This window comes from Glycine soja, chromosome 20, assembly GCF_004193775.1.
Source record: "Glycine soja cultivar W05 chromosome 20, ASM419377v2, whole genome shotgun sequence".
NCBI classification, from domain to species: domain Eukaryota; kingdom Viridiplantae; phylum Streptophyta; class Magnoliopsida; order Fabales; family Fabaceae; genus Glycine; species Glycine soja.
Window position 1 is genome coordinate 467,785 of NC_041021.1, and position 17,924 is coordinate 485,708.

Here is a 17,924-nt window from a genome sequence, read left to right on the forward strand (position 1 = left end):
TAAAAAGGAAACAAAAAATTATGAAACTTACAACACCCACCCTTAACCCAACAACATTAACACAAAAAAAAAAAAAAAAAAAAAAACGAAAAGCAATAAAAAATACCTGACCACAAAAAGGTAGCAACGTCAACTATGTTTTGGGCGGGAGGAGTTTCACGACCCTTGCAACATCACCCACAACTCCACGAGGTGCTTCCATCTTCAAAGCATTTCATGATCTTGATTGTTTTCCCAAGTGTTCAGTTGTTAAAAACTTGAAGGAAAGGGTATTTTCGGAACCAAATTTCATTAAAAGTAGAGGGGAGGTTCGTGTAATTTTAACTCCACAATCAGGGGGAGTTTTGTAGGGGTTAAAAATGGAGGATAGTTACAAAGATTTGTGTAATTTACTCTAAAATAATAATAAAATCAACACTTTTATGGACTAAACCACTTGGGCACAGAAGACTATTCCTTCAATCTAGGGTTTCTGCAGTCTAACCAATTTCTAAATATGAATTGTTCTAAGGATTAATTGGTTAAGTAATTGACGCATTAGATTAAATTATTAGAAACACTTTCATGGACTAAACCACTTTCAGACATTATTGTACACTTTCATCTACTTGAGATTTATTGTATGTCACGACAAACCTTATTTAATAAAAGATATCTAAAACACTTAAGACTATACCTATGTCTCTTAGAAAAAAGGTGGAGATTTTTCCACTAAGGTTGATATCCCCGACATACAACAATGTGCAAAAGGACTAAGGATCGCCTAGGTCACCAAGGAGAAATGAGTTTATTGAAAGGTTTGCAAAAAATGTGTTTTTACAAAATATTTTTCAAAGAGAAAGTTATGATTCCAAGAAAGAGAAGACATTAGGCAACTCTAGAGAATTTGTGAGATAGAGCTAAAAGGCCCCTAGAGGTGAGCGAAGGCACCATCACCCAAACACCCATGAACAAAAACAACCTTCTTCATAGGGAAGGAAAACTCAATCATTCTTGGGTAAGGGAAGAATATTTTAGAGGAACTCCTTCGATAACAAAAGGTAGTTCAACCACTTTTGACCGGTGGTAGTAAGAAGTCATAGTGAGAGAGATGCCTCTCTTGGCTAGAGCTTAACCAGAGATGACAGGTAGCTGGATTATGACTAATAAAAAGATAATACAAACCACACATCTTTAGAAACCAATTGGGAAATGTCTTTATGCATGATGTATGTGTGTTTCTTGTGTTAATGTATAAAGGAGTCGTGAGCCTAGTTGCTAGGTAAGTGATGTGAGGCAGGCTTATACATTAGACAAGGACTTGTGTACGATGTGAGCTACCCATGGGGTTTGAAAGAGGATGTATCTCACAAAGAGGCTATGCAGGCCCTAGTTAGGCAAAAAGAAAATGAAACGATAAGCATGGTCTCATCTAGTGTGATAGGAAAGTGGGACCCTGGTGAGAGGTTAAAGATTAAGAGTGATGTTTAGGTGCTTTAGTGCATTAGTGACCTTAGTGTTGGTGAAGGAAGTCAACACTAGGTGCCTAAGTTAAGGTTGAGGTAAGGTTCAAGGAGATAGTGGTAATGTTATGATGGAATGATAGTCCTAAGTGTGAGCTTTAAGAAAAAAGAAAGGAGAAGCCATGAGAGTTAAAGAAAGGGTCTGTAGAATAGAGTCAACAAAGAGTCCTTAGAGCACTCTCTAAGGCATTATGGCTCATCCTTTTTAGTTTCACTTTTTAAGGGTTAACAAATGGACGCTTACTAGAGATTAGTATAATTGGTACCTCCCAATGCATGGGATTTAGATTATGTTTCATGTATCCCTTTTTCTTATGTTTTGTATAGCATGTAAGTGCGCTTTGTACTAGATTTATTCATGTAATCGATGAATAGTTTTAGAATTCCGCTTAGTTAACTCTGATATTCTTATATGCTAAATTTTTAATTTAGTAGTATAAGGAGACAAAAGATAATATCCTCTGGTGTGTTACACCCTTCTCAATCAAGCACATTCAACTCAACCACACATACTCACAACTTTCCTCTCACTCAAGATCAGCTACATAAACAACTCATTGCAAATGAAAAAAAAAAAGACTCTATCTACCACTGTATATTGTATGATGACAAAATAACTTCTCTGCACCAACATACATGCAATTCAATGGCTAAGCATAATGGTTGTTTGTTTATTTATTAAAGAATTATATATGAATGCATTTTGTTTTTAATTTTTTGGAAAATAATGCTTTCTAAACACAGAAATACACTGATATATGGCAAACTTAGTAATGAAAGTTCAGAACACAAAAGGGCAGTCACTGAAAACAAGAATAATCTGCTGTAGGAGGAAGCCACTTTCATGTTTAAGAGTTTGACAGTTCCTTGGATCTTGAACATCAGCTATGTGACAGTTTCCAAAGTGATCTGCAGCACTTCAAAGAGATAACATATGTCCAGAGAGGATGGCTCATCTAGACTAGTGGAGTTAGTTTCATCCATTATTTGGTGAAGACTTCAAGTTCATGATTCTCTCACCAGAATCTGTGAATAACCAACAGGGAGAGGTAGATCAAGAGGGAGTTATCCCTTTCATATGGTAAAGAAGTCAACTACTTGTTTTACTTTCTTTATCCAAAAGAAGAAAGTCAACTACTTATATTTGATACAACTTTTTTGCTCTTATCTGCCACAACCATAAAAGCCTTAACAAGCTCCTCCTTAACCATGAATAGAACAGAAGCTGCAAAAACACTTTGTACTATCTTTGTGCTCATCCCCTTATAAAAGCCAGGTAGTCCTTCATAACGTATCATTTTAAGTACCGCATCAAAAGTACCTGCATTTATAGACTTAGAAAAGGGAAAGACATGCTTTGACAAAGTGGAATAGTTGGTTTCTTCCTTGTTATCCTTTTTCAAGATAGTAAGTGAAAGGCATAAAGATACAAAAGTTATAGGTTATAATGAAGAAAGTGTACTATAGTTGTCGTGAAAAATGCAAATTTGAACAAAGTAACAACATAGTTTGAAGCCCAGACATATTTTTTGGCCTAAAGTGAATTTTGGAGTCAGACCTCTTCAAGTGAGAAAGAGTAACAAAAAAATTAGGGCCTTACAAAAATAAATGTCTTTTGCTGAAGCAGGAATCAAATCTCATTCTCCAGAATAATTAGGGAAAAAAACACAGGCAGATTACCACTGCACTACACTAATGATTAAAGTTTTATAAATACTAATAGTAAATATATTTTTTGTTGGAGAACTTCTATAAAAATGAATTGCGTAAGCTAATTTTAACTTATGAGAGAAGCTCAATTCATTTTACTTTCTTATTTTCTTCTTGTATGAGTGCTTACAGAAGTTTAAACAGGACCAAAAAAATTGGATAAAACAAAAGAAAACATATACAAAATGTCCAAAGGCAAATTAAGTTATACCACATCGATCTAAAAGCAAACCTGAGTATCTATACGAGCTACTTCCACCAATCTCCTGTTTCGCTTGAAGCCTTGACTGTGTGCAAAGAAACATGTAGTAGTATGAGTCATCAGGCATACACGAGTTTTATGATGCATTTATGGTCAAGACTTGAGACCTTGCAGAAAACTGCAAGAGATCAAACTCTATTCTGTTGTCAGGCCATTATCATGCTGAATAGTTAATGACATACAGATTGCAACAAGAAAGACTTGAAGACAGAAAAATATGGAGTTGATTGGTTTCATTGCATGGAATGAATGTGAAGCAATTAGTGAAGAGAAAATGAAGGAACTATTGGAGAATTTACCTTGACAACTAGTAATGGATATGTTGAGACAGTAGCTCCAAGTTTTGCTATTGCTCCCACCAAAAAGACCTTTTTGAAGGACAGGAGGATGCTTATTTACTGATATGCACAGCAAAGGAAGATATACAAACATTTGACATAAAACAAATAAAAAAGTTCCCCTACAACATGCTTTCCACATGTATACCTCTAAAGCAGATATACTTGTATTCCCTTGCTTCTTAGCAGCGCGTTTTGCCCTTAGATGCTTTAATGAGCTCTCGTAAATCATAAACTGAATTGATGGATTGCATACCTGTGATGAAAATTCCCAGATATATGGAGATTATATGAAAATTCCACATAAACTTGAAATATCAAATAAATAAAAAATGATGATGAGACTGACCATAATAAGGGCAGGGATGACACCCTTCCAAAATCCAACTATACCCGCTTCGTTGTAGACTTCGTTAGCCTTTAACCAAAACAAAGATTCATATCAGCATGAACAGAAGTGAAACTGCCAGGACAACCCTATGAGTAATCTATGCCATTTTTCTGGAACAGTATAAGTGTATAACAAATCTATAATTCAACATGAAAGATCATGAATGTAACTGCAGGAGGTAACTCAGCCATTTTCTGTTTCTGACAAAGATAATGGATAAAGCAGAATGTGAAACAATAAATCATTTTTCAAAATAAAGAAGCCTGAAATTTCTAAGCAAAATAAAACAACAAAATTTCTGATAGTTTAAATAATTAAATTTGTTGTTTCAACAAAAAATCTAGTGATTAAGAGGAGGAAAAAGACCAACAACAAGAAGAAAATCCACATACAATCCCTGACCAATGTATAGAATAAGAATTTATCCGAGAAGAAAAGTGAAATAAGAAGATACTAACCGCATGTATAGTTCCATATGGCCGAGGTTTTATAGAATCGAGTTCTGACAATTTGTCTTGTAATGTTGAGTCTGCTATGGTGCTTTCAGAAGCAGCCCTCCTTAAAGCTTCTTTCTTTTCGTCCATGATTTTCCTTTGTGCTTGAGTATGAGTCTAGAATCAAAATATAAAATGTCACACATAATTGACATTGGACCCAAAACATGGATGCATAGTTTGTGTGTAGCAACAGGGAAATCGAATACTGGCAAGTTTTAAGCATTCAAAATCTATGGATTGTTCCTCTCCTTTTGGTTTTATGCCACATCCAGGCACTTCCATGTGATAAGTACTGAACTTTTGTTACACTTAAGTAACACAACCCAGGTTGTACATGGAATAGCTTGAAATCATGTGCATCCTTGTAATCAAGTATAGGAATGTGAATGAACAGACACTCCAGAGTATAAGAATCTTTATGTGAATTTGTATTTGTCTGTGTTTACTTATACAGACTACACTCATAAAAAATACAAAAATCCATATCTCTTTAGGTAAGGTTGGTTACATCACATGACAACATTTAACTAAATTAAAGACCAAGCCAAGGTAAACGAGAAGGATTTCATTGGGGTCTTGACACCCAAAGTAAAACTCATTGATATACCTAATATGGATCATTTACAAACAAAAAAACCAATGAAAAGCAATCAGAATTATGTTTTACAGACTGCAAGGCTTCAAATAAAATAGTCCAAGAAGAAAATGGAAACATCTGAAAGCACCTGCATCCGAGTCACCAAAACCCATATTGGGTTTGTGAACAACACATTCAAGGACCTGCACAACAGGACAGTTGCAATAAGAATATGAATCAAATAAATAGAAGCTAGGTTCTCTATCACAAACACAACAAACATGAGTATTCTGAAATCCAACATTCAAATAAAAGTGGCATGATGGTGTAATCACCCAGCAATGGCAGCCACAACAAGCCAACCAAACATCCCAACAGTACCATCTCCACGCCCTTTCACCATCCGTGCAGCTGCAATGGCAACTGCCTTGTTCTTAAAAACTTGATAGAAATAGTAGTAAATTCCCTGAAAGCATTGAAATATAAGTGTTTAGATAACCACTCCACAACCCATTGAAAAGCACATAATGTATCATGCCTTTTTTGCTTTTGGTTTTCCACAAGAATTCTCTTTCAGAGGAAATACTGTCTGGGACGCAGTCGAACACTAAATGTGGATATCCTTCTCAATGGGATTTTAATTTTATCCTTGTTCATAACGTTAGAGGAGACTAGCCCCTTCTGGTAGACCAAACTGCTATTAGTATCATCTGTTATGTCTTAAACCTTGAATTTTGCATCCAAAACAGGTGAATACTGAATAATGAGCAAAAGCTATTATGGGGTATGGTTAAAAACTGAAAATTGATAACCTGAGAAGCAGCAGTTCCAAGAAGAGAAGGCTTGAGGCCACTATAGAGTCCACCCCAACCCTCAGTTCCAATGACCTGATAAAGGGTCACAAGCAATAATCAAGATACCATCATAAACAGAACCAAGAAAAAAGAGCAAAAATTGAACCTGAAAGATCTGAAGAAGAGTGCCAGGAGCAGTGGTTGAGTTGGAGGGCAAACTTTGCTTGTTCCTCTTGAGTGTTCTCTCAGTTTGCTGGCGCGTGTTTACCTGAAAAAAATTGCAATTGAATTGGTTACAAAGCCAAAGAGAGAAAAAGAAAGAGAAAGAGAAAGAGAGGGTACCGTTTGAAGAGGATAAGTTATGATTTGAGCAATAATTCCACCACCTGCACCAGCCAAACCATTTGCAATTGCGTTTGATTCTGACATACTTGTTTTGTTACTCCTCCTCTTCCTCAATTCTTCCCCCTTGTTTCCTTAGTCTTAAACCTTAATTCATTTGAGCTTCAATTCACACGTGCTTCTGCTGCCAAAGACAAGATATAAAGAATAGTTACAAGATGATAAGACTTTGACTTCACAATTCATTCATATAGTAAAAGGTCTTGCAGTGAAACTGTGTTTTTTTTATTAGTATTAGTTAAATACGGTTATTATTATATGTGGTGTTAACTGTTGAGCTGACTCGGTGGTTGGTAGTTAGACGCCAGGTAGAAATTAGAGAAGAAAAAAAAACATTAATACACATTCTTAGAATGTTACAAATTTTGTAAATTATATTATTATTTTCGTTTTTTTGGGTGGATAAGATAGGCGTAAGATCTCTAATAATTTGTATATTATTATATTTATGATGTGTATTTCTATTTTGGCATTAATTTTATTATATACTAGAGACTTACTTGTATGAATTCTAATGCCACCTTCGATGGGAGGTGCTTATTTTCTTTTTTCTTGGTTGAGAACTAGTGCTTGCTTAATAAGAACTTCTACTGGACCTGTTTCTTAACAAGAACTTGTTATTGGCACTAGGTGTTTATATAAGTACAGCCTGTACAGGTGTCAAAAAAAATTGTGGGACATGACATAAACTTTTTTTTTTATTGAATAGTAATAATAAAAAAAAAAGTTAGTAGTAATTAATGTTAATGAAATGTAATGATATGTAGTTATTCGTAGAATTTATTGAATAAATTTTTTAAATTGTTGAATTGGAGAGAAAACTTTTTAAGTTGTAAAAAATAAAGATAAGCAATATTTAATAGTGTGACTCACTTAAGATATGTAAAAGAACAGAGAAAAAAAAAAATACTGGAATGGAGATGATCTATGAATAAAGAAGGATGCAACACGTGCCTCCCATTTTTTTTGTGGCATCTTAATACCATTAGGTTAGAGACAACTTTTTTAAAACTATTTACAACTTAACAAATGTCCAAAAATTTAACTTTGGTTTTTGTCAGCATGAATATAATGAGTAGATGAATCTGTGTCAATTTGAGTTAAGTCCATCTATTACAGGTCAATATAATTTTGAGGGGGGTTGAACTCATTAAGCTGAAAGCTAATAATTTACTTCCTAGCATTTCTCACTGTAATGTGGATTATGTTAAACAAGGTGAGTCCTACTCCCTCTGTCTTTAACTTGGATTTGACTCTTTTTTTTTTACATTATTATTGGTACGAAATTTTTAACAACTATTTTTTTATGATTAATTATCTTTATTTTTATTAATTTTTTTATCCATCAACATGTTAGATTTAACTTTATTAATTTACTAAATTGGGTGACCCGTCACATGCACGGATAAATATTTTTTTTATTTTATAAAATATTTCAAATATATAAATATTTTCTGAAATTTATATTAGGAAATATTTGCAAAATATAACATTTTTAAATATTAATTGTAATTGTATGTTTGGTAGACTATGCTTTTTAAAATACAATGAATGATATAAATAAAAATTAGTTATGGGTTCAGTAAGGTAAAAATAAAAATTATATATACGCAAAAGTTTCTAGTTGAAAAAACAATAAGTTAAAAAAATATGTTAAAATATGTTACTAGCATTCAGGAGATCTTGCTCTTATCAAGCTTCATCAGATTTAGCTCACTACTACACACACATACACACCCCTAAAAAGGATTTTATGGTAGTTTGGTCATGTATATGGCATTCCTTGCTTACTCCGCATGGTTAGTTGTCACGTGCTCTTTGCTGAGGATTGTGATTATAAGTTTCTTCATTACAAAGATCATGTTCTCAACGATGTTATGAAAGGACCACAAGTGATAGGTCCATTTCTGTCAGAAAAAGGTATTTTGGGAATATTGAAAATTGTTAAGCACGTGGGGGTGAGAATAGTGCAAAGCGAGAAGAGAATAGTAATTCCCAGATGGAACATAGTTGCAGAGAGGTTGTGATAGACACCCCATTCAATTTGGAACCCAAAATGTGTGTAAGGCTGGGCCTGTGACTAGTTGTGGGCGTTATCAAATAATATGGAAGCAGTTTAATTAACTTAATTAAATGCATTTCTTATAGTTAACTGTTTAACACATTTTTATATCCATATACTGTACACATTAGATGATTAGAGGTAGAAAAAATAAACAGAAAAAAACCAATTAATATATATTAGCTTTAGACTATACAGATTTGTTGAAAATCCTGGTGATATAAATTTCTTCCAATCCATGAAGTTTGCTTCCTGCAGCAAAAGGTTTATGTCAGCATAAAACATAAAAAAAGAATCAGTTCCAAACTCCACACTGTCTATATTGTCAGTTTACTGCCCATCATATAGGCATACAATGAGGTTGCAATTGTGAATTTGCCTGTTCTCGCTCCTTTCTAAATTCACCCAAGTGATAAGTTGCACATTTCAATCAAATCAAATACTACTATGCTTTAATTTAACCCTAAAGAAAATAACCACAACATGTAGCACAAAAATGTAATACCTGCTCCATGTACTTCCACATGACATTCAGAGCAAAGAGATTTCTTTCCATGAATTCCTAGTCAATATGAAACAGAAAAATGAGGAAAACCAACTGATTGAAAAAGAAAAAAGAAAAAAAGAAGAAGGAAAGAAACACATAATAGATGTTCCAAGTTATGGACCTAGCTAGGTCTCTAATGTGTCAATCAATTAACAGTCAATCCAATTTCAAAGAATCAGGCACATTGGAAGGAGCTGAAATAAAGCTCCAAGGCCTTTATAAGTAAAATGTCAAAGGAAAGAAAAAATATAATCATATATTAATAATATAAAATTTCAATTCATAGTCGAGAATGAATAATGGAAAAACAATCCAGAACATGGATACTAAAAAATGTTGGGCCAATAATTTTAGCAATGTATTAACAATGTCATAAAACATGGTTATTCTATTTAATTTATTTGACTGACTTTCATAATTCACACGACAACCTTAAAATATTGTTTCTCTTTCTGCTCCCACCAAAAAAAGAAACAATATTTTTGGCAGAGAAAATTTTCAATATCATTATAGCATACACATGTTTGTTAGCTAACAAATGGACAGAACAAAATCAAACTGTTTTATGTAGGGTATAATAATCACTTTCATATGTGTATAGTCATATATGCACAAAGGTGGAGAAAGATGATAATAGGAGATACTTGATCACCTTTTGCAAAAGTTTATGAAATAGAGCATAACAAATTCAGTATTTTAATGTGTAAGCCTGATAAACAAGTGCAATCTCGACGAAAAAAAACACAAAGCTAAAGAAGCATCCCTGAGAACTGAGAACTCAGAAAATAGGTAAGTTCACCAAGACATCATTATCATTAAAGAAAATAAAAACAATTGTGTGAAATCTAATGAAACTATTCTTACCATGATGACTTAATTAAGGTTTGGAAACAAGACCAGAAAGTTAGAGACTTCAACCTACCATAAGCCAATAGGCACAATCATATTGTGGCTATATGAAGAAAATTAAAGTATAGTATGTTGTCTCATAAATAAATAAATATATATATATATATATATATATATATATACATATATATATATATAGTTTATTAACGTGTCATTTATTTTATATGTTTTGAGAGTTATAATTAGAGTGTTACATGATGAACTTATTTGACTTGAGGTGACCAAACATGATGAGTTGTATCTTCATTCCATGTAAAAAAATTTACTTATACCGCATAAATATATATTCATCCTCATTTGATTTCGTTCTTATCAACTCCTTAATTTACTGCATCACAAATACAATTTATGTATGGATAAACATTGGGAACTTACTTTTGGTAATTTTATGGCATATTCGTAAATTTAAAGGCAAAAATAAAGAAGAAAAATATTATTTTGAGAATAAAATTACTTTTGAACTTTCCCAATTAATATCTAAAATAACTAAGGATTTATTTGGAGAAGCTCATATTATTTTTTTCTTCCAAAAGTGTTTTTAAATAAATTTACCTAAAAGATCTCAATGTTAAAGAATTTTATAATTCCTAATTAACTAATATGGGCTACATATTATATTATAATATTATATTAATTATTTATATTTAGATTTGTTCAATATAAAGTGATCTAATTCAATGAGTCTATTGGACTGACAACAAAAAATTGAAATGGGCTTAATCATAGTTGTTAAATTCGCGATTCTATGTAGAATCGTAGAGATTTCGTAAACTCGACTCGTAGAATCGAATCATAAACTCGTAAGAGTTTACTCAAAAGGCAGCAATAAAACTCACTACCCACCCTTGATGAAGCCAAAATTTCAATTAACAGATAATTTGTCCATGTTCGGGGGACCACCTTAGCGTTGCCAGAATTCAACACTAAGCATCGTTTCAAACTTTCAATTAACAGAGATTTCAATTAACAGATACTCCCTTAATTTAGCAACAGAACCCAAAACTCAACACTACAATGAAGCTAACAATAGCATTGCCAGAATTTCAATTAATAGATACTCCCTTAATAAGCATCGTTTCAAACTTTCAATTAACAGAGATGAATTAACAAAGAAGCTTTGAGAAAGAAAACACCTTAGCGTCATGGAGCAAAGTTTGGAGCTAGGTCAGGAAATGAGGGCTTTCGATGAGTGAGGGCTTTCAAGTTTCAAACAATGACGAGGACCACCACGACGCGATTAGCTCAGCAGTCCAGCACGACAGCACGACAACGATGACGACAACCACCACGACGCGAGTAGCTCAATGAGAGTCATTTTGGGGGGTTAGTAGCTTGAACAAGGTAGAGTGAGTGAGCAGAGAGAGTCAAAGTCATTTTCGGGGGTTGTTGTACGACGTCGTTTCCGGTTTTCATAAACTCATGGACTCGGAGCAGACTTGCGAGTCTACCCAAACTCGTTCAAGTCTATGCAAAATCGGACGAGTCTACTCCGGTTTCGATTCTACTTCCGATTTAACTCGCCAACCCTCAGTAGAATCGTAAAATCGTAAGATTTTATGATTTAAATCGAGAGTTTAACAATCATGGGTTTAATGAGCGGAAACAAGTTTGATCTATTAGGGGATAATAAGAACCTTAATAGGTTTAAAATCTAAGGTATGATTATGGTCTCCAATACACTAAATCAAAAAACAGTTTCTCCTCTCCTCCAAAGAGAAAACAAAGCTCCCATAAGAAAAAAAAGGTAATTTGGTTAAGAAAGATCATTAAACTAATTATTCGTGATCGCTATAAGATTTCGATGCGTGTTGATCAAGCTCTATGAATCCAGATATTCCTTAAAACTTCTTACTAATTTAAGTGTAATCTATTTTGATACTCATTTAATATTTTATAAAATTTATTAAAAATTCTCCAACTCTCGGATGATTTGGTTCGGACAAAATAGGCTCGGAGCGGGAGTCCTAAGGAACAACCGGAAAACTTCTTAACTCTACAAATGCATGCAAACATCCTCATAGATGTAAAAATGCATGGTAAAATATTTTGAGGAATTTGTTACTTATAATTATTGAAGTCAACACAAGCCACGTGCCTAGCTACATCTTACATTTTTCTCCAAATTTTAGTAAAATATTATTTTCAATCTTATATATAAGTAATATGATATAAATCATCAACTAAGAAAAGTGACAAATATTTAATATTATCATAAATTTAAATTTTATTTTAAAATTATATTTAAATTTAAATATTATAAGTGATAATCTCATTTAATATTAATACTTATAGTCTAATGAATAAGTGTTTAATAAATAGAATTGATAATAAATTAAAAATATAAAAGGCATTTAACTCCAAATAAATTTAAAAATTAATCATTATTACTTATTTATAAGATAAAAAATATTATTTATTACTTTTATATAAAATAAAGAGGTAATACAAGCTAACATGACCATAACATTATTTTAACAATCACAAACAAAAACACGGTAAGTACAAAAAAAAAGGTTATAATTTAAAAGAGATACATAACATATATCATCAATCACTTGGGATGTTTGAGAGCACTGAATCCTGCTATCAAGTGCATCTTTCAGTAACTTTGACCTTCAAGCCATGTTCCATGGCAAGTATCATAGAAAGCCTTGGGGTTATAGGATGGCCTTCCACCACCTGCATGTGAAACCTCCACAGTAAAGCAACTGCAACCATCTTCATTTCAATAAGGGTAACATCTTTACCCAAACAACTTCTTGGCCCTGCATTGAAAGCTATGAACTTGTAAGATGGAATGTGTATAATGTTTCCTCTCTCTGAAATCCATCTCTCTGGCTTAAAGTCCAAGTAGTCATCTCCCCAAATCTGTTCCATCCTTCCCATTGAGTACAAAGAGTATAATATCATGGTATTTGGACTAACATGGTGTCCACTTGGAAGTATATCAGATTTGATTGCACACTTGTGGTCAAAGGGAATTGAAGGAAAAAGCCTCAAGGCTTCACATATAGCTCCATGGAGGTAAACTAGCTTACCAAACTCTTCCACACTTGAAGCAATCCAATCTCCATCTTGATTCACACAGTTATCTTTTATCTCTTGAAAAATTTTAGCTTCCACATCTGGATGAGTTGAAACGAGCCAAAAGAACCAACTGAGACCTGCACTAACTGTGCCACTTCCAGCAGAAACAAGGGTAAATGCAGTGTCTCTAAGATACTTGTCATCCATTATTTTCCCTTTTTCAGCTCCTTCCTCCATTAGCACCCTTATCAGGTCAGAATGAGTATTGTCATCTTCTTTTTTGGTGTGATTATTGCATCTACTTTGCTCTTCGCGTTTAGATGCAATACGTTCAAACAAGAACTTATCAAAAGCTTCTATGGCCTCCTTAAACTTCTTTTCTTTACCAATTTGAAGCCACTCCTGCAGCTTCCACAAACATCTTGGTGTGATGTGCCTGTGGAATGCTACATCCTCAAGCACAATTAAAGCTTTCTGATAAGCAAAGTGTGAGAGCTTAGTACTGAACTTGTTTGGAAGGCAATTAGGATCATATCCAAACGCCATACAGCAAGCATTGTCAAAGGTAAACCTCTGAAAGGCATCTTGCAAGTCCACTTCAGCTCCAGCTTTGGATGCATGGTCAAGAAAGGGTATTAAGCAATTCTCCAGCTTCTTCTGAATGGTTTTTTGAAGGAAGATCTTAAAGCTTTCCCTTTTAAGCAATGAGTGGAGCATTGTTCTCTCTTGTTTCCATGCATGGAGATCATCAGAGTTAATAATCCCACCTCCTAAAACTTCAAAAATCTCATTGAAATTTGACCCTTTCCCATAGTTGCCAAAATTCTTGCTAGTGATGTGGTGCACGTTCATGGGATCGCTGGTGAGGATAAAGTTGGTATTTGTGAACCAGGGTCCTTTAAACATTAGGGTGCCTCCATAATGTTTCAAAGCTTCGGTTGTAAGATAATGGATATTGGACAAATTTTGTAGAACCGAAGGGAGCATACCAATGATTGGCCAATTTGTAATAGGTTCATCTCTATTGTGTTTCCGGAAGAAAATGATGGTGGAGAGAATGGATACAAATACTCCAATGTACATAAACATGGCTATTTGTAAGTATCTTTCAAATTGAGTAAAGATAGAGGAGTTTCTGATGACATTTATACATGCAAATTATGCAATGGATAAGTTTGGTAATCGATCATAATGATTAATTTCTCGATACTCAAAATATTTATAGAAGCATCATGGATGAAGGGATAAGTTTGGTAATGATCATAATGAGGCTGACAAATTCATTAATGATCCTCTAAATGATTATGATGTTTTTCTATTTTTTTATTTAATGGAAAAATAGAAAAATCATTTTAGGCTGGCAGCTGAGTGCCCATTTTCAATGATAGCGGGATCCAAACAAAAAATGGCCATGCCATTTACTGCACACTCTGCACACTAAGTCAATAATCCAATTTCCAATCTTGCCTCAGATCTTTCTTTAAAGGGTCTTACTAATAAGTATTTTTAAACATAAATTAAGAAATTTAAATAAAAAATATTTATTGTAAAGATAAAAAAAATATAAAAAATTTATAAATAATATAATTTGATATATTTTAATAAAAAAAAATTCTCATTTTAATTCTTTAATAATATTTTTTTTATAAAGACAAAGGTGCAGGAGTTTTGATAACTTCAGTTCAGGGGCAATGGGGTTCAAATCCTCCTTTGAGGTGGGAACAACTACATTAGTACACAATAGTGAAGGTTCATCGCTATTATTGCAGGAGCAATACAAGGTTCAAATCCTCCTTTTCTATTTTGGGAGATGACAAGCGCTGGTTTATTTCCATGTAAACTTCGTGGTTTTCAGGTTTTGGCAAGTCCTTGTGCATTACAAATTTTGGTAAGAAAAAGTCTGGTTAATTAAAAATACAAATTATTCTTCGTTTGCCTATCAAAAAATATTTACATACTATATTCTCTTTTAAAAACAAATTTTACATACTATTTATCATTTTTTTCAATAACTGACATTTAATTAAATTGAATCTCTTAATTGCAAATTAATCATTAATATATATAACTTCTAATTAAATACAATTCAAATTACAAATTCTAACGTTATCATGTTTTTCCTTAAAAAAAAACATCATGTTTTATTAAAATTTGAAACTATTGTTATTCAGTACAAATTCTTACACAATTATCATATTTAATAGAAACCTTAATTTCATTATCGTTTTATTTAAGGTATAAAACCGGGGACATATATTTAAACTAATTCAAATCAATTACTAAATTAAAAAAATTATAATTATACATTTAAAAACACCTAAATTTAAAAGACCCATATTCTAAAATATACCTAAACCTACCAATATATTTCAATTATAAAATTTAATAAAATAACAAATCAATCATTGAAAGCATTAAAATTGTATATTATTATTTTATTTTATCATTTAATTTTGTTATGTTTTAGAGTATATTTTATTTATTTACAACTAATATTAAGCACGTGAATCAATAAGTTTATTTTAGTTTAAGAGGTCCATGATTATTTTTTACGCTCTCCGATAATTTTTATAATAAATATTTTTTATTTTTAATTCTTTAATCAATATCCAAAGACAATTAGCATGATCCTTAATATGATTTTTTTTTTTACTGAATAGAAGACCCTTAATATTATTATCATAACAATCTTTGGCTCTTAAAATTTAGCAAACATATGTTTTATACATACAAACCTTAGTTTTTTTTCTATTTTAACACATATTTTACAATTTTAATTTATAATTGTTTTTATCAGTGGGAAAATACAAACAGGAAGAAACAAGCTACAATCTTAATAAAGAGGAGATGCTGAGAGCATCAGCTAACAATAAGTCCCTATGTAGTTCTTGGTTGAGCAGACGCAAAACCACAACGAGCAAGACATGCTGGAAGATGATGAGATGTCATTCTTTAACCAAGAAAGATTTGATATGCCTGATGAGGAGTCTGTTTCACAGATAACCCTCCTATATATGCCCCTGCTACCACGCCAAAGATAATGGACTAAGACTACTCTTGCCCGTTTTGTCGTTTGGAGATTGAAACTACTGCCCATTTAACATTCTCCTGCAGGTTCTAGATTCTTCTTTGGTTTGGAGTTATGGCTACTGTCCAAGTGGCTTTAGCTATGGAAAGAAAATTATGACAGCTTGGTTGTTTATATGGTTTGCCTCAATTTGGTCCATTTGACTACATAGAAATTGTGTTTTATTTAAAAGTGAGGAGCCTAAGAGTGAACTTGTTTTTTATTTGATTAAAAATAGAAGTATGTAATACTAATATAAGTATGATTTTGTCTAGGCTGCTTCTGTTTTTGCTCTTAATGTATGTATGCAGCAACTCTTTTTGGCATTTTAGTTGGGTATATTAAGGTGACCAGGAAGCTGTTAAGGTATTTAGAATATGGTTGTGCTGCTGCATAAAAAACAAGGCTAGCTGAATGCAATTCGACTAACTTTTGTTACAATACGATTTCAAAATTTAAATCTTGTGATAAAGCGATTTGTTAGTCAAAAGGAGCTCTACAAAGGCAAGTTTGAAGAATTGAGATCAAACTTCAAAGCTTGGAGTATTGAAGAAAAATCTGAAGGAAGAGTGCTAGAATCTGAGATTTTCCCAACTGATTAATTAAATACCTCTACAACCCGTATGTTTAATTGTTTATTTTTTAAGCATGCTTTTGTTTAATATATAGTTGTGGGCTAATTATGCCTATTTTTAATTAGCCTTTAATTTTTTGTTTGTGTTACACTATTACGCAATCAGAAACTTGTTGGCTTTGTATTTAAATCACTTTGTTGTTACTATTGAGTGTGTGAAAAATCATAAATATATCAATTACAAGATTAGTGTTGACTCATTGTCAAACGTATCAATTTGTACAAGTAATATAAAAATGATAAGATCGACTATGAGTCCACAGAAACTTTACTTGTACTCATAGTTATATATATATATATATATATATATATATATATATATATATATATATATATATATATATATATATATATATATATATGACTTTAAATAAACTGATGTAAATTAACTATGAAATAAGAAATATAAAAGGTTAAGAGAACAAACACTTGGAGTTATGAGATAGTGTTAGTGATGAGTTAAGTAACGTGTTCAATATCACTCTATCCTTAGACATAAATCACCTAGATGTTATTTTCAAGTTCTTGGCATATAAATATTTTTCAATGCCTAAATTCTAAAATAATTCATGAAAATAGATTATTAGACCACAAACATGTGAATGAGCACATGAAAGAACAATAATATTAACATCATATTAATAGATAATTTAGAATCATTACATCAAAGAGAGTTTAGTTTGCAAAGCTCTCAAGAACGGGTGATTTTAGTCTATCATTGTCATAAGATACTTACAAATATAAACGGTAGAATGAAATGGAAGACAAATAGAGTGAATCGGCCAGAGCTTCAAAAATAGATTTTCTTCAACAACGGCTTCCTTTGCTTTCTCTCTGTTTCTTGTTCCTCTGCTTTTCTATGGTTTCTTTGTGGTTAAGTTCTCTCTTCAATGTTTCCTTCTTTTAAATAATTTCATCAATTAATTGGTCAATCAGAACTTTCTTATGCGCGTGCGCTAAGCGCAATGCTCGCGCTGAGCACGCATGTCTAACTGGATTAAGTGGTCACACGCTAAATCGCAGGATGCGCGCTTAGTGTCTCTGCTCATGACAACTATCTTCCAATGTGTCTTCTTGTGTTAAGCGGGTTTGCTTGGACTGAACGATTCTAACTTGCTAAGCAAAAATGTCACGCTAGACGTGATACTTTAGTTCTTCAATCCTCTTTCATACCTTTGCGATATTTCTACAAAAATACAACCAAA

General features: G+C 32.6%; 2 protein-coding genes across 2 annotated transcripts; both read right to left on the bottom strand.

The window, feature by feature from the left end:
* Window positions 1–2,144: 2,144 nt before the first annotated feature.
* LOC114403183 (peroxisomal nicotinamide adenine dinucleotide carrier-like) lies at window positions 2,145–6,679 on the bottom strand. The gene is made up of 11 exons (XM_028365975.1): window positions 6,414–6,679; window positions 6,238–6,339; window positions 6,090–6,164; window positions 5,613–5,743; window positions 5,426–5,480; window positions 4,662–4,814; window positions 4,162–4,230; window positions 3,961–4,068; window positions 3,774–3,842; window positions 3,445–3,499; window positions 2,145–2,823 (listed from the first exon to the last, which is right to left on the bottom strand). The coding sequence occupies exons 1-11, from the start codon at window positions 6,498–6,500 to the stop codon at window positions 2,633–2,635; spliced, it is 1,095 nt and encodes a 364-aa protein (XP_028221776.1). The 5' UTR covers window positions 6,501–6,679; the 3' UTR covers window positions 2,145–2,632.
* A 5,774-nt stretch (window positions 6,680–12,453) lies between these two features.
* On the bottom strand, window positions 12,454–14,102 carry LOC114401586 (alkane hydroxylase MAH1-like). The gene has a single exon (XM_028364137.1). It carries the CDS (start codon window positions 14,099–14,101, stop codon window positions 12,578–12,580), a length of 1,524 nt encoding a protein of 507 aa, XP_028219938.1. The 5' UTR covers window position 14,102; the 3' UTR covers window positions 12,454–12,577.
* Between the last annotated feature and the right edge of the window lie 3,822 nt (window positions 14,103–17,924).

Bases quoted from the DNA above. Each gene is read 5' to 3' on its own strand.
- LOC114403183 (XM_028365975.1), bottom strand. From the start codon at position 6,500: ATGTCAGAATCAAACGCAATTGCAAATGGTTTGGCTGGTGCAGGTGGT. The intron at 6,165-6,237 runs GTTCAATTTTTG...ACCCTTTATCAG, and splicing joins CTCTTCTTCAGATCTTTCAG to GTCATTGGAACTGAGGGTTG. The intron at 2,824-3,444 runs GTTTGCTTTTAG...CTATAAATGCAG, and splicing joins TAGCTCGTATAGATACTCAG to GTACTTTTGATGCGGTACTT.
- LOC114401586 (XM_028364137.1), bottom strand. From the start codon at position 14,101: ATGTACATTGGAGTATTTGTATCCATTCTCTCCACCATCATTTTCTTC.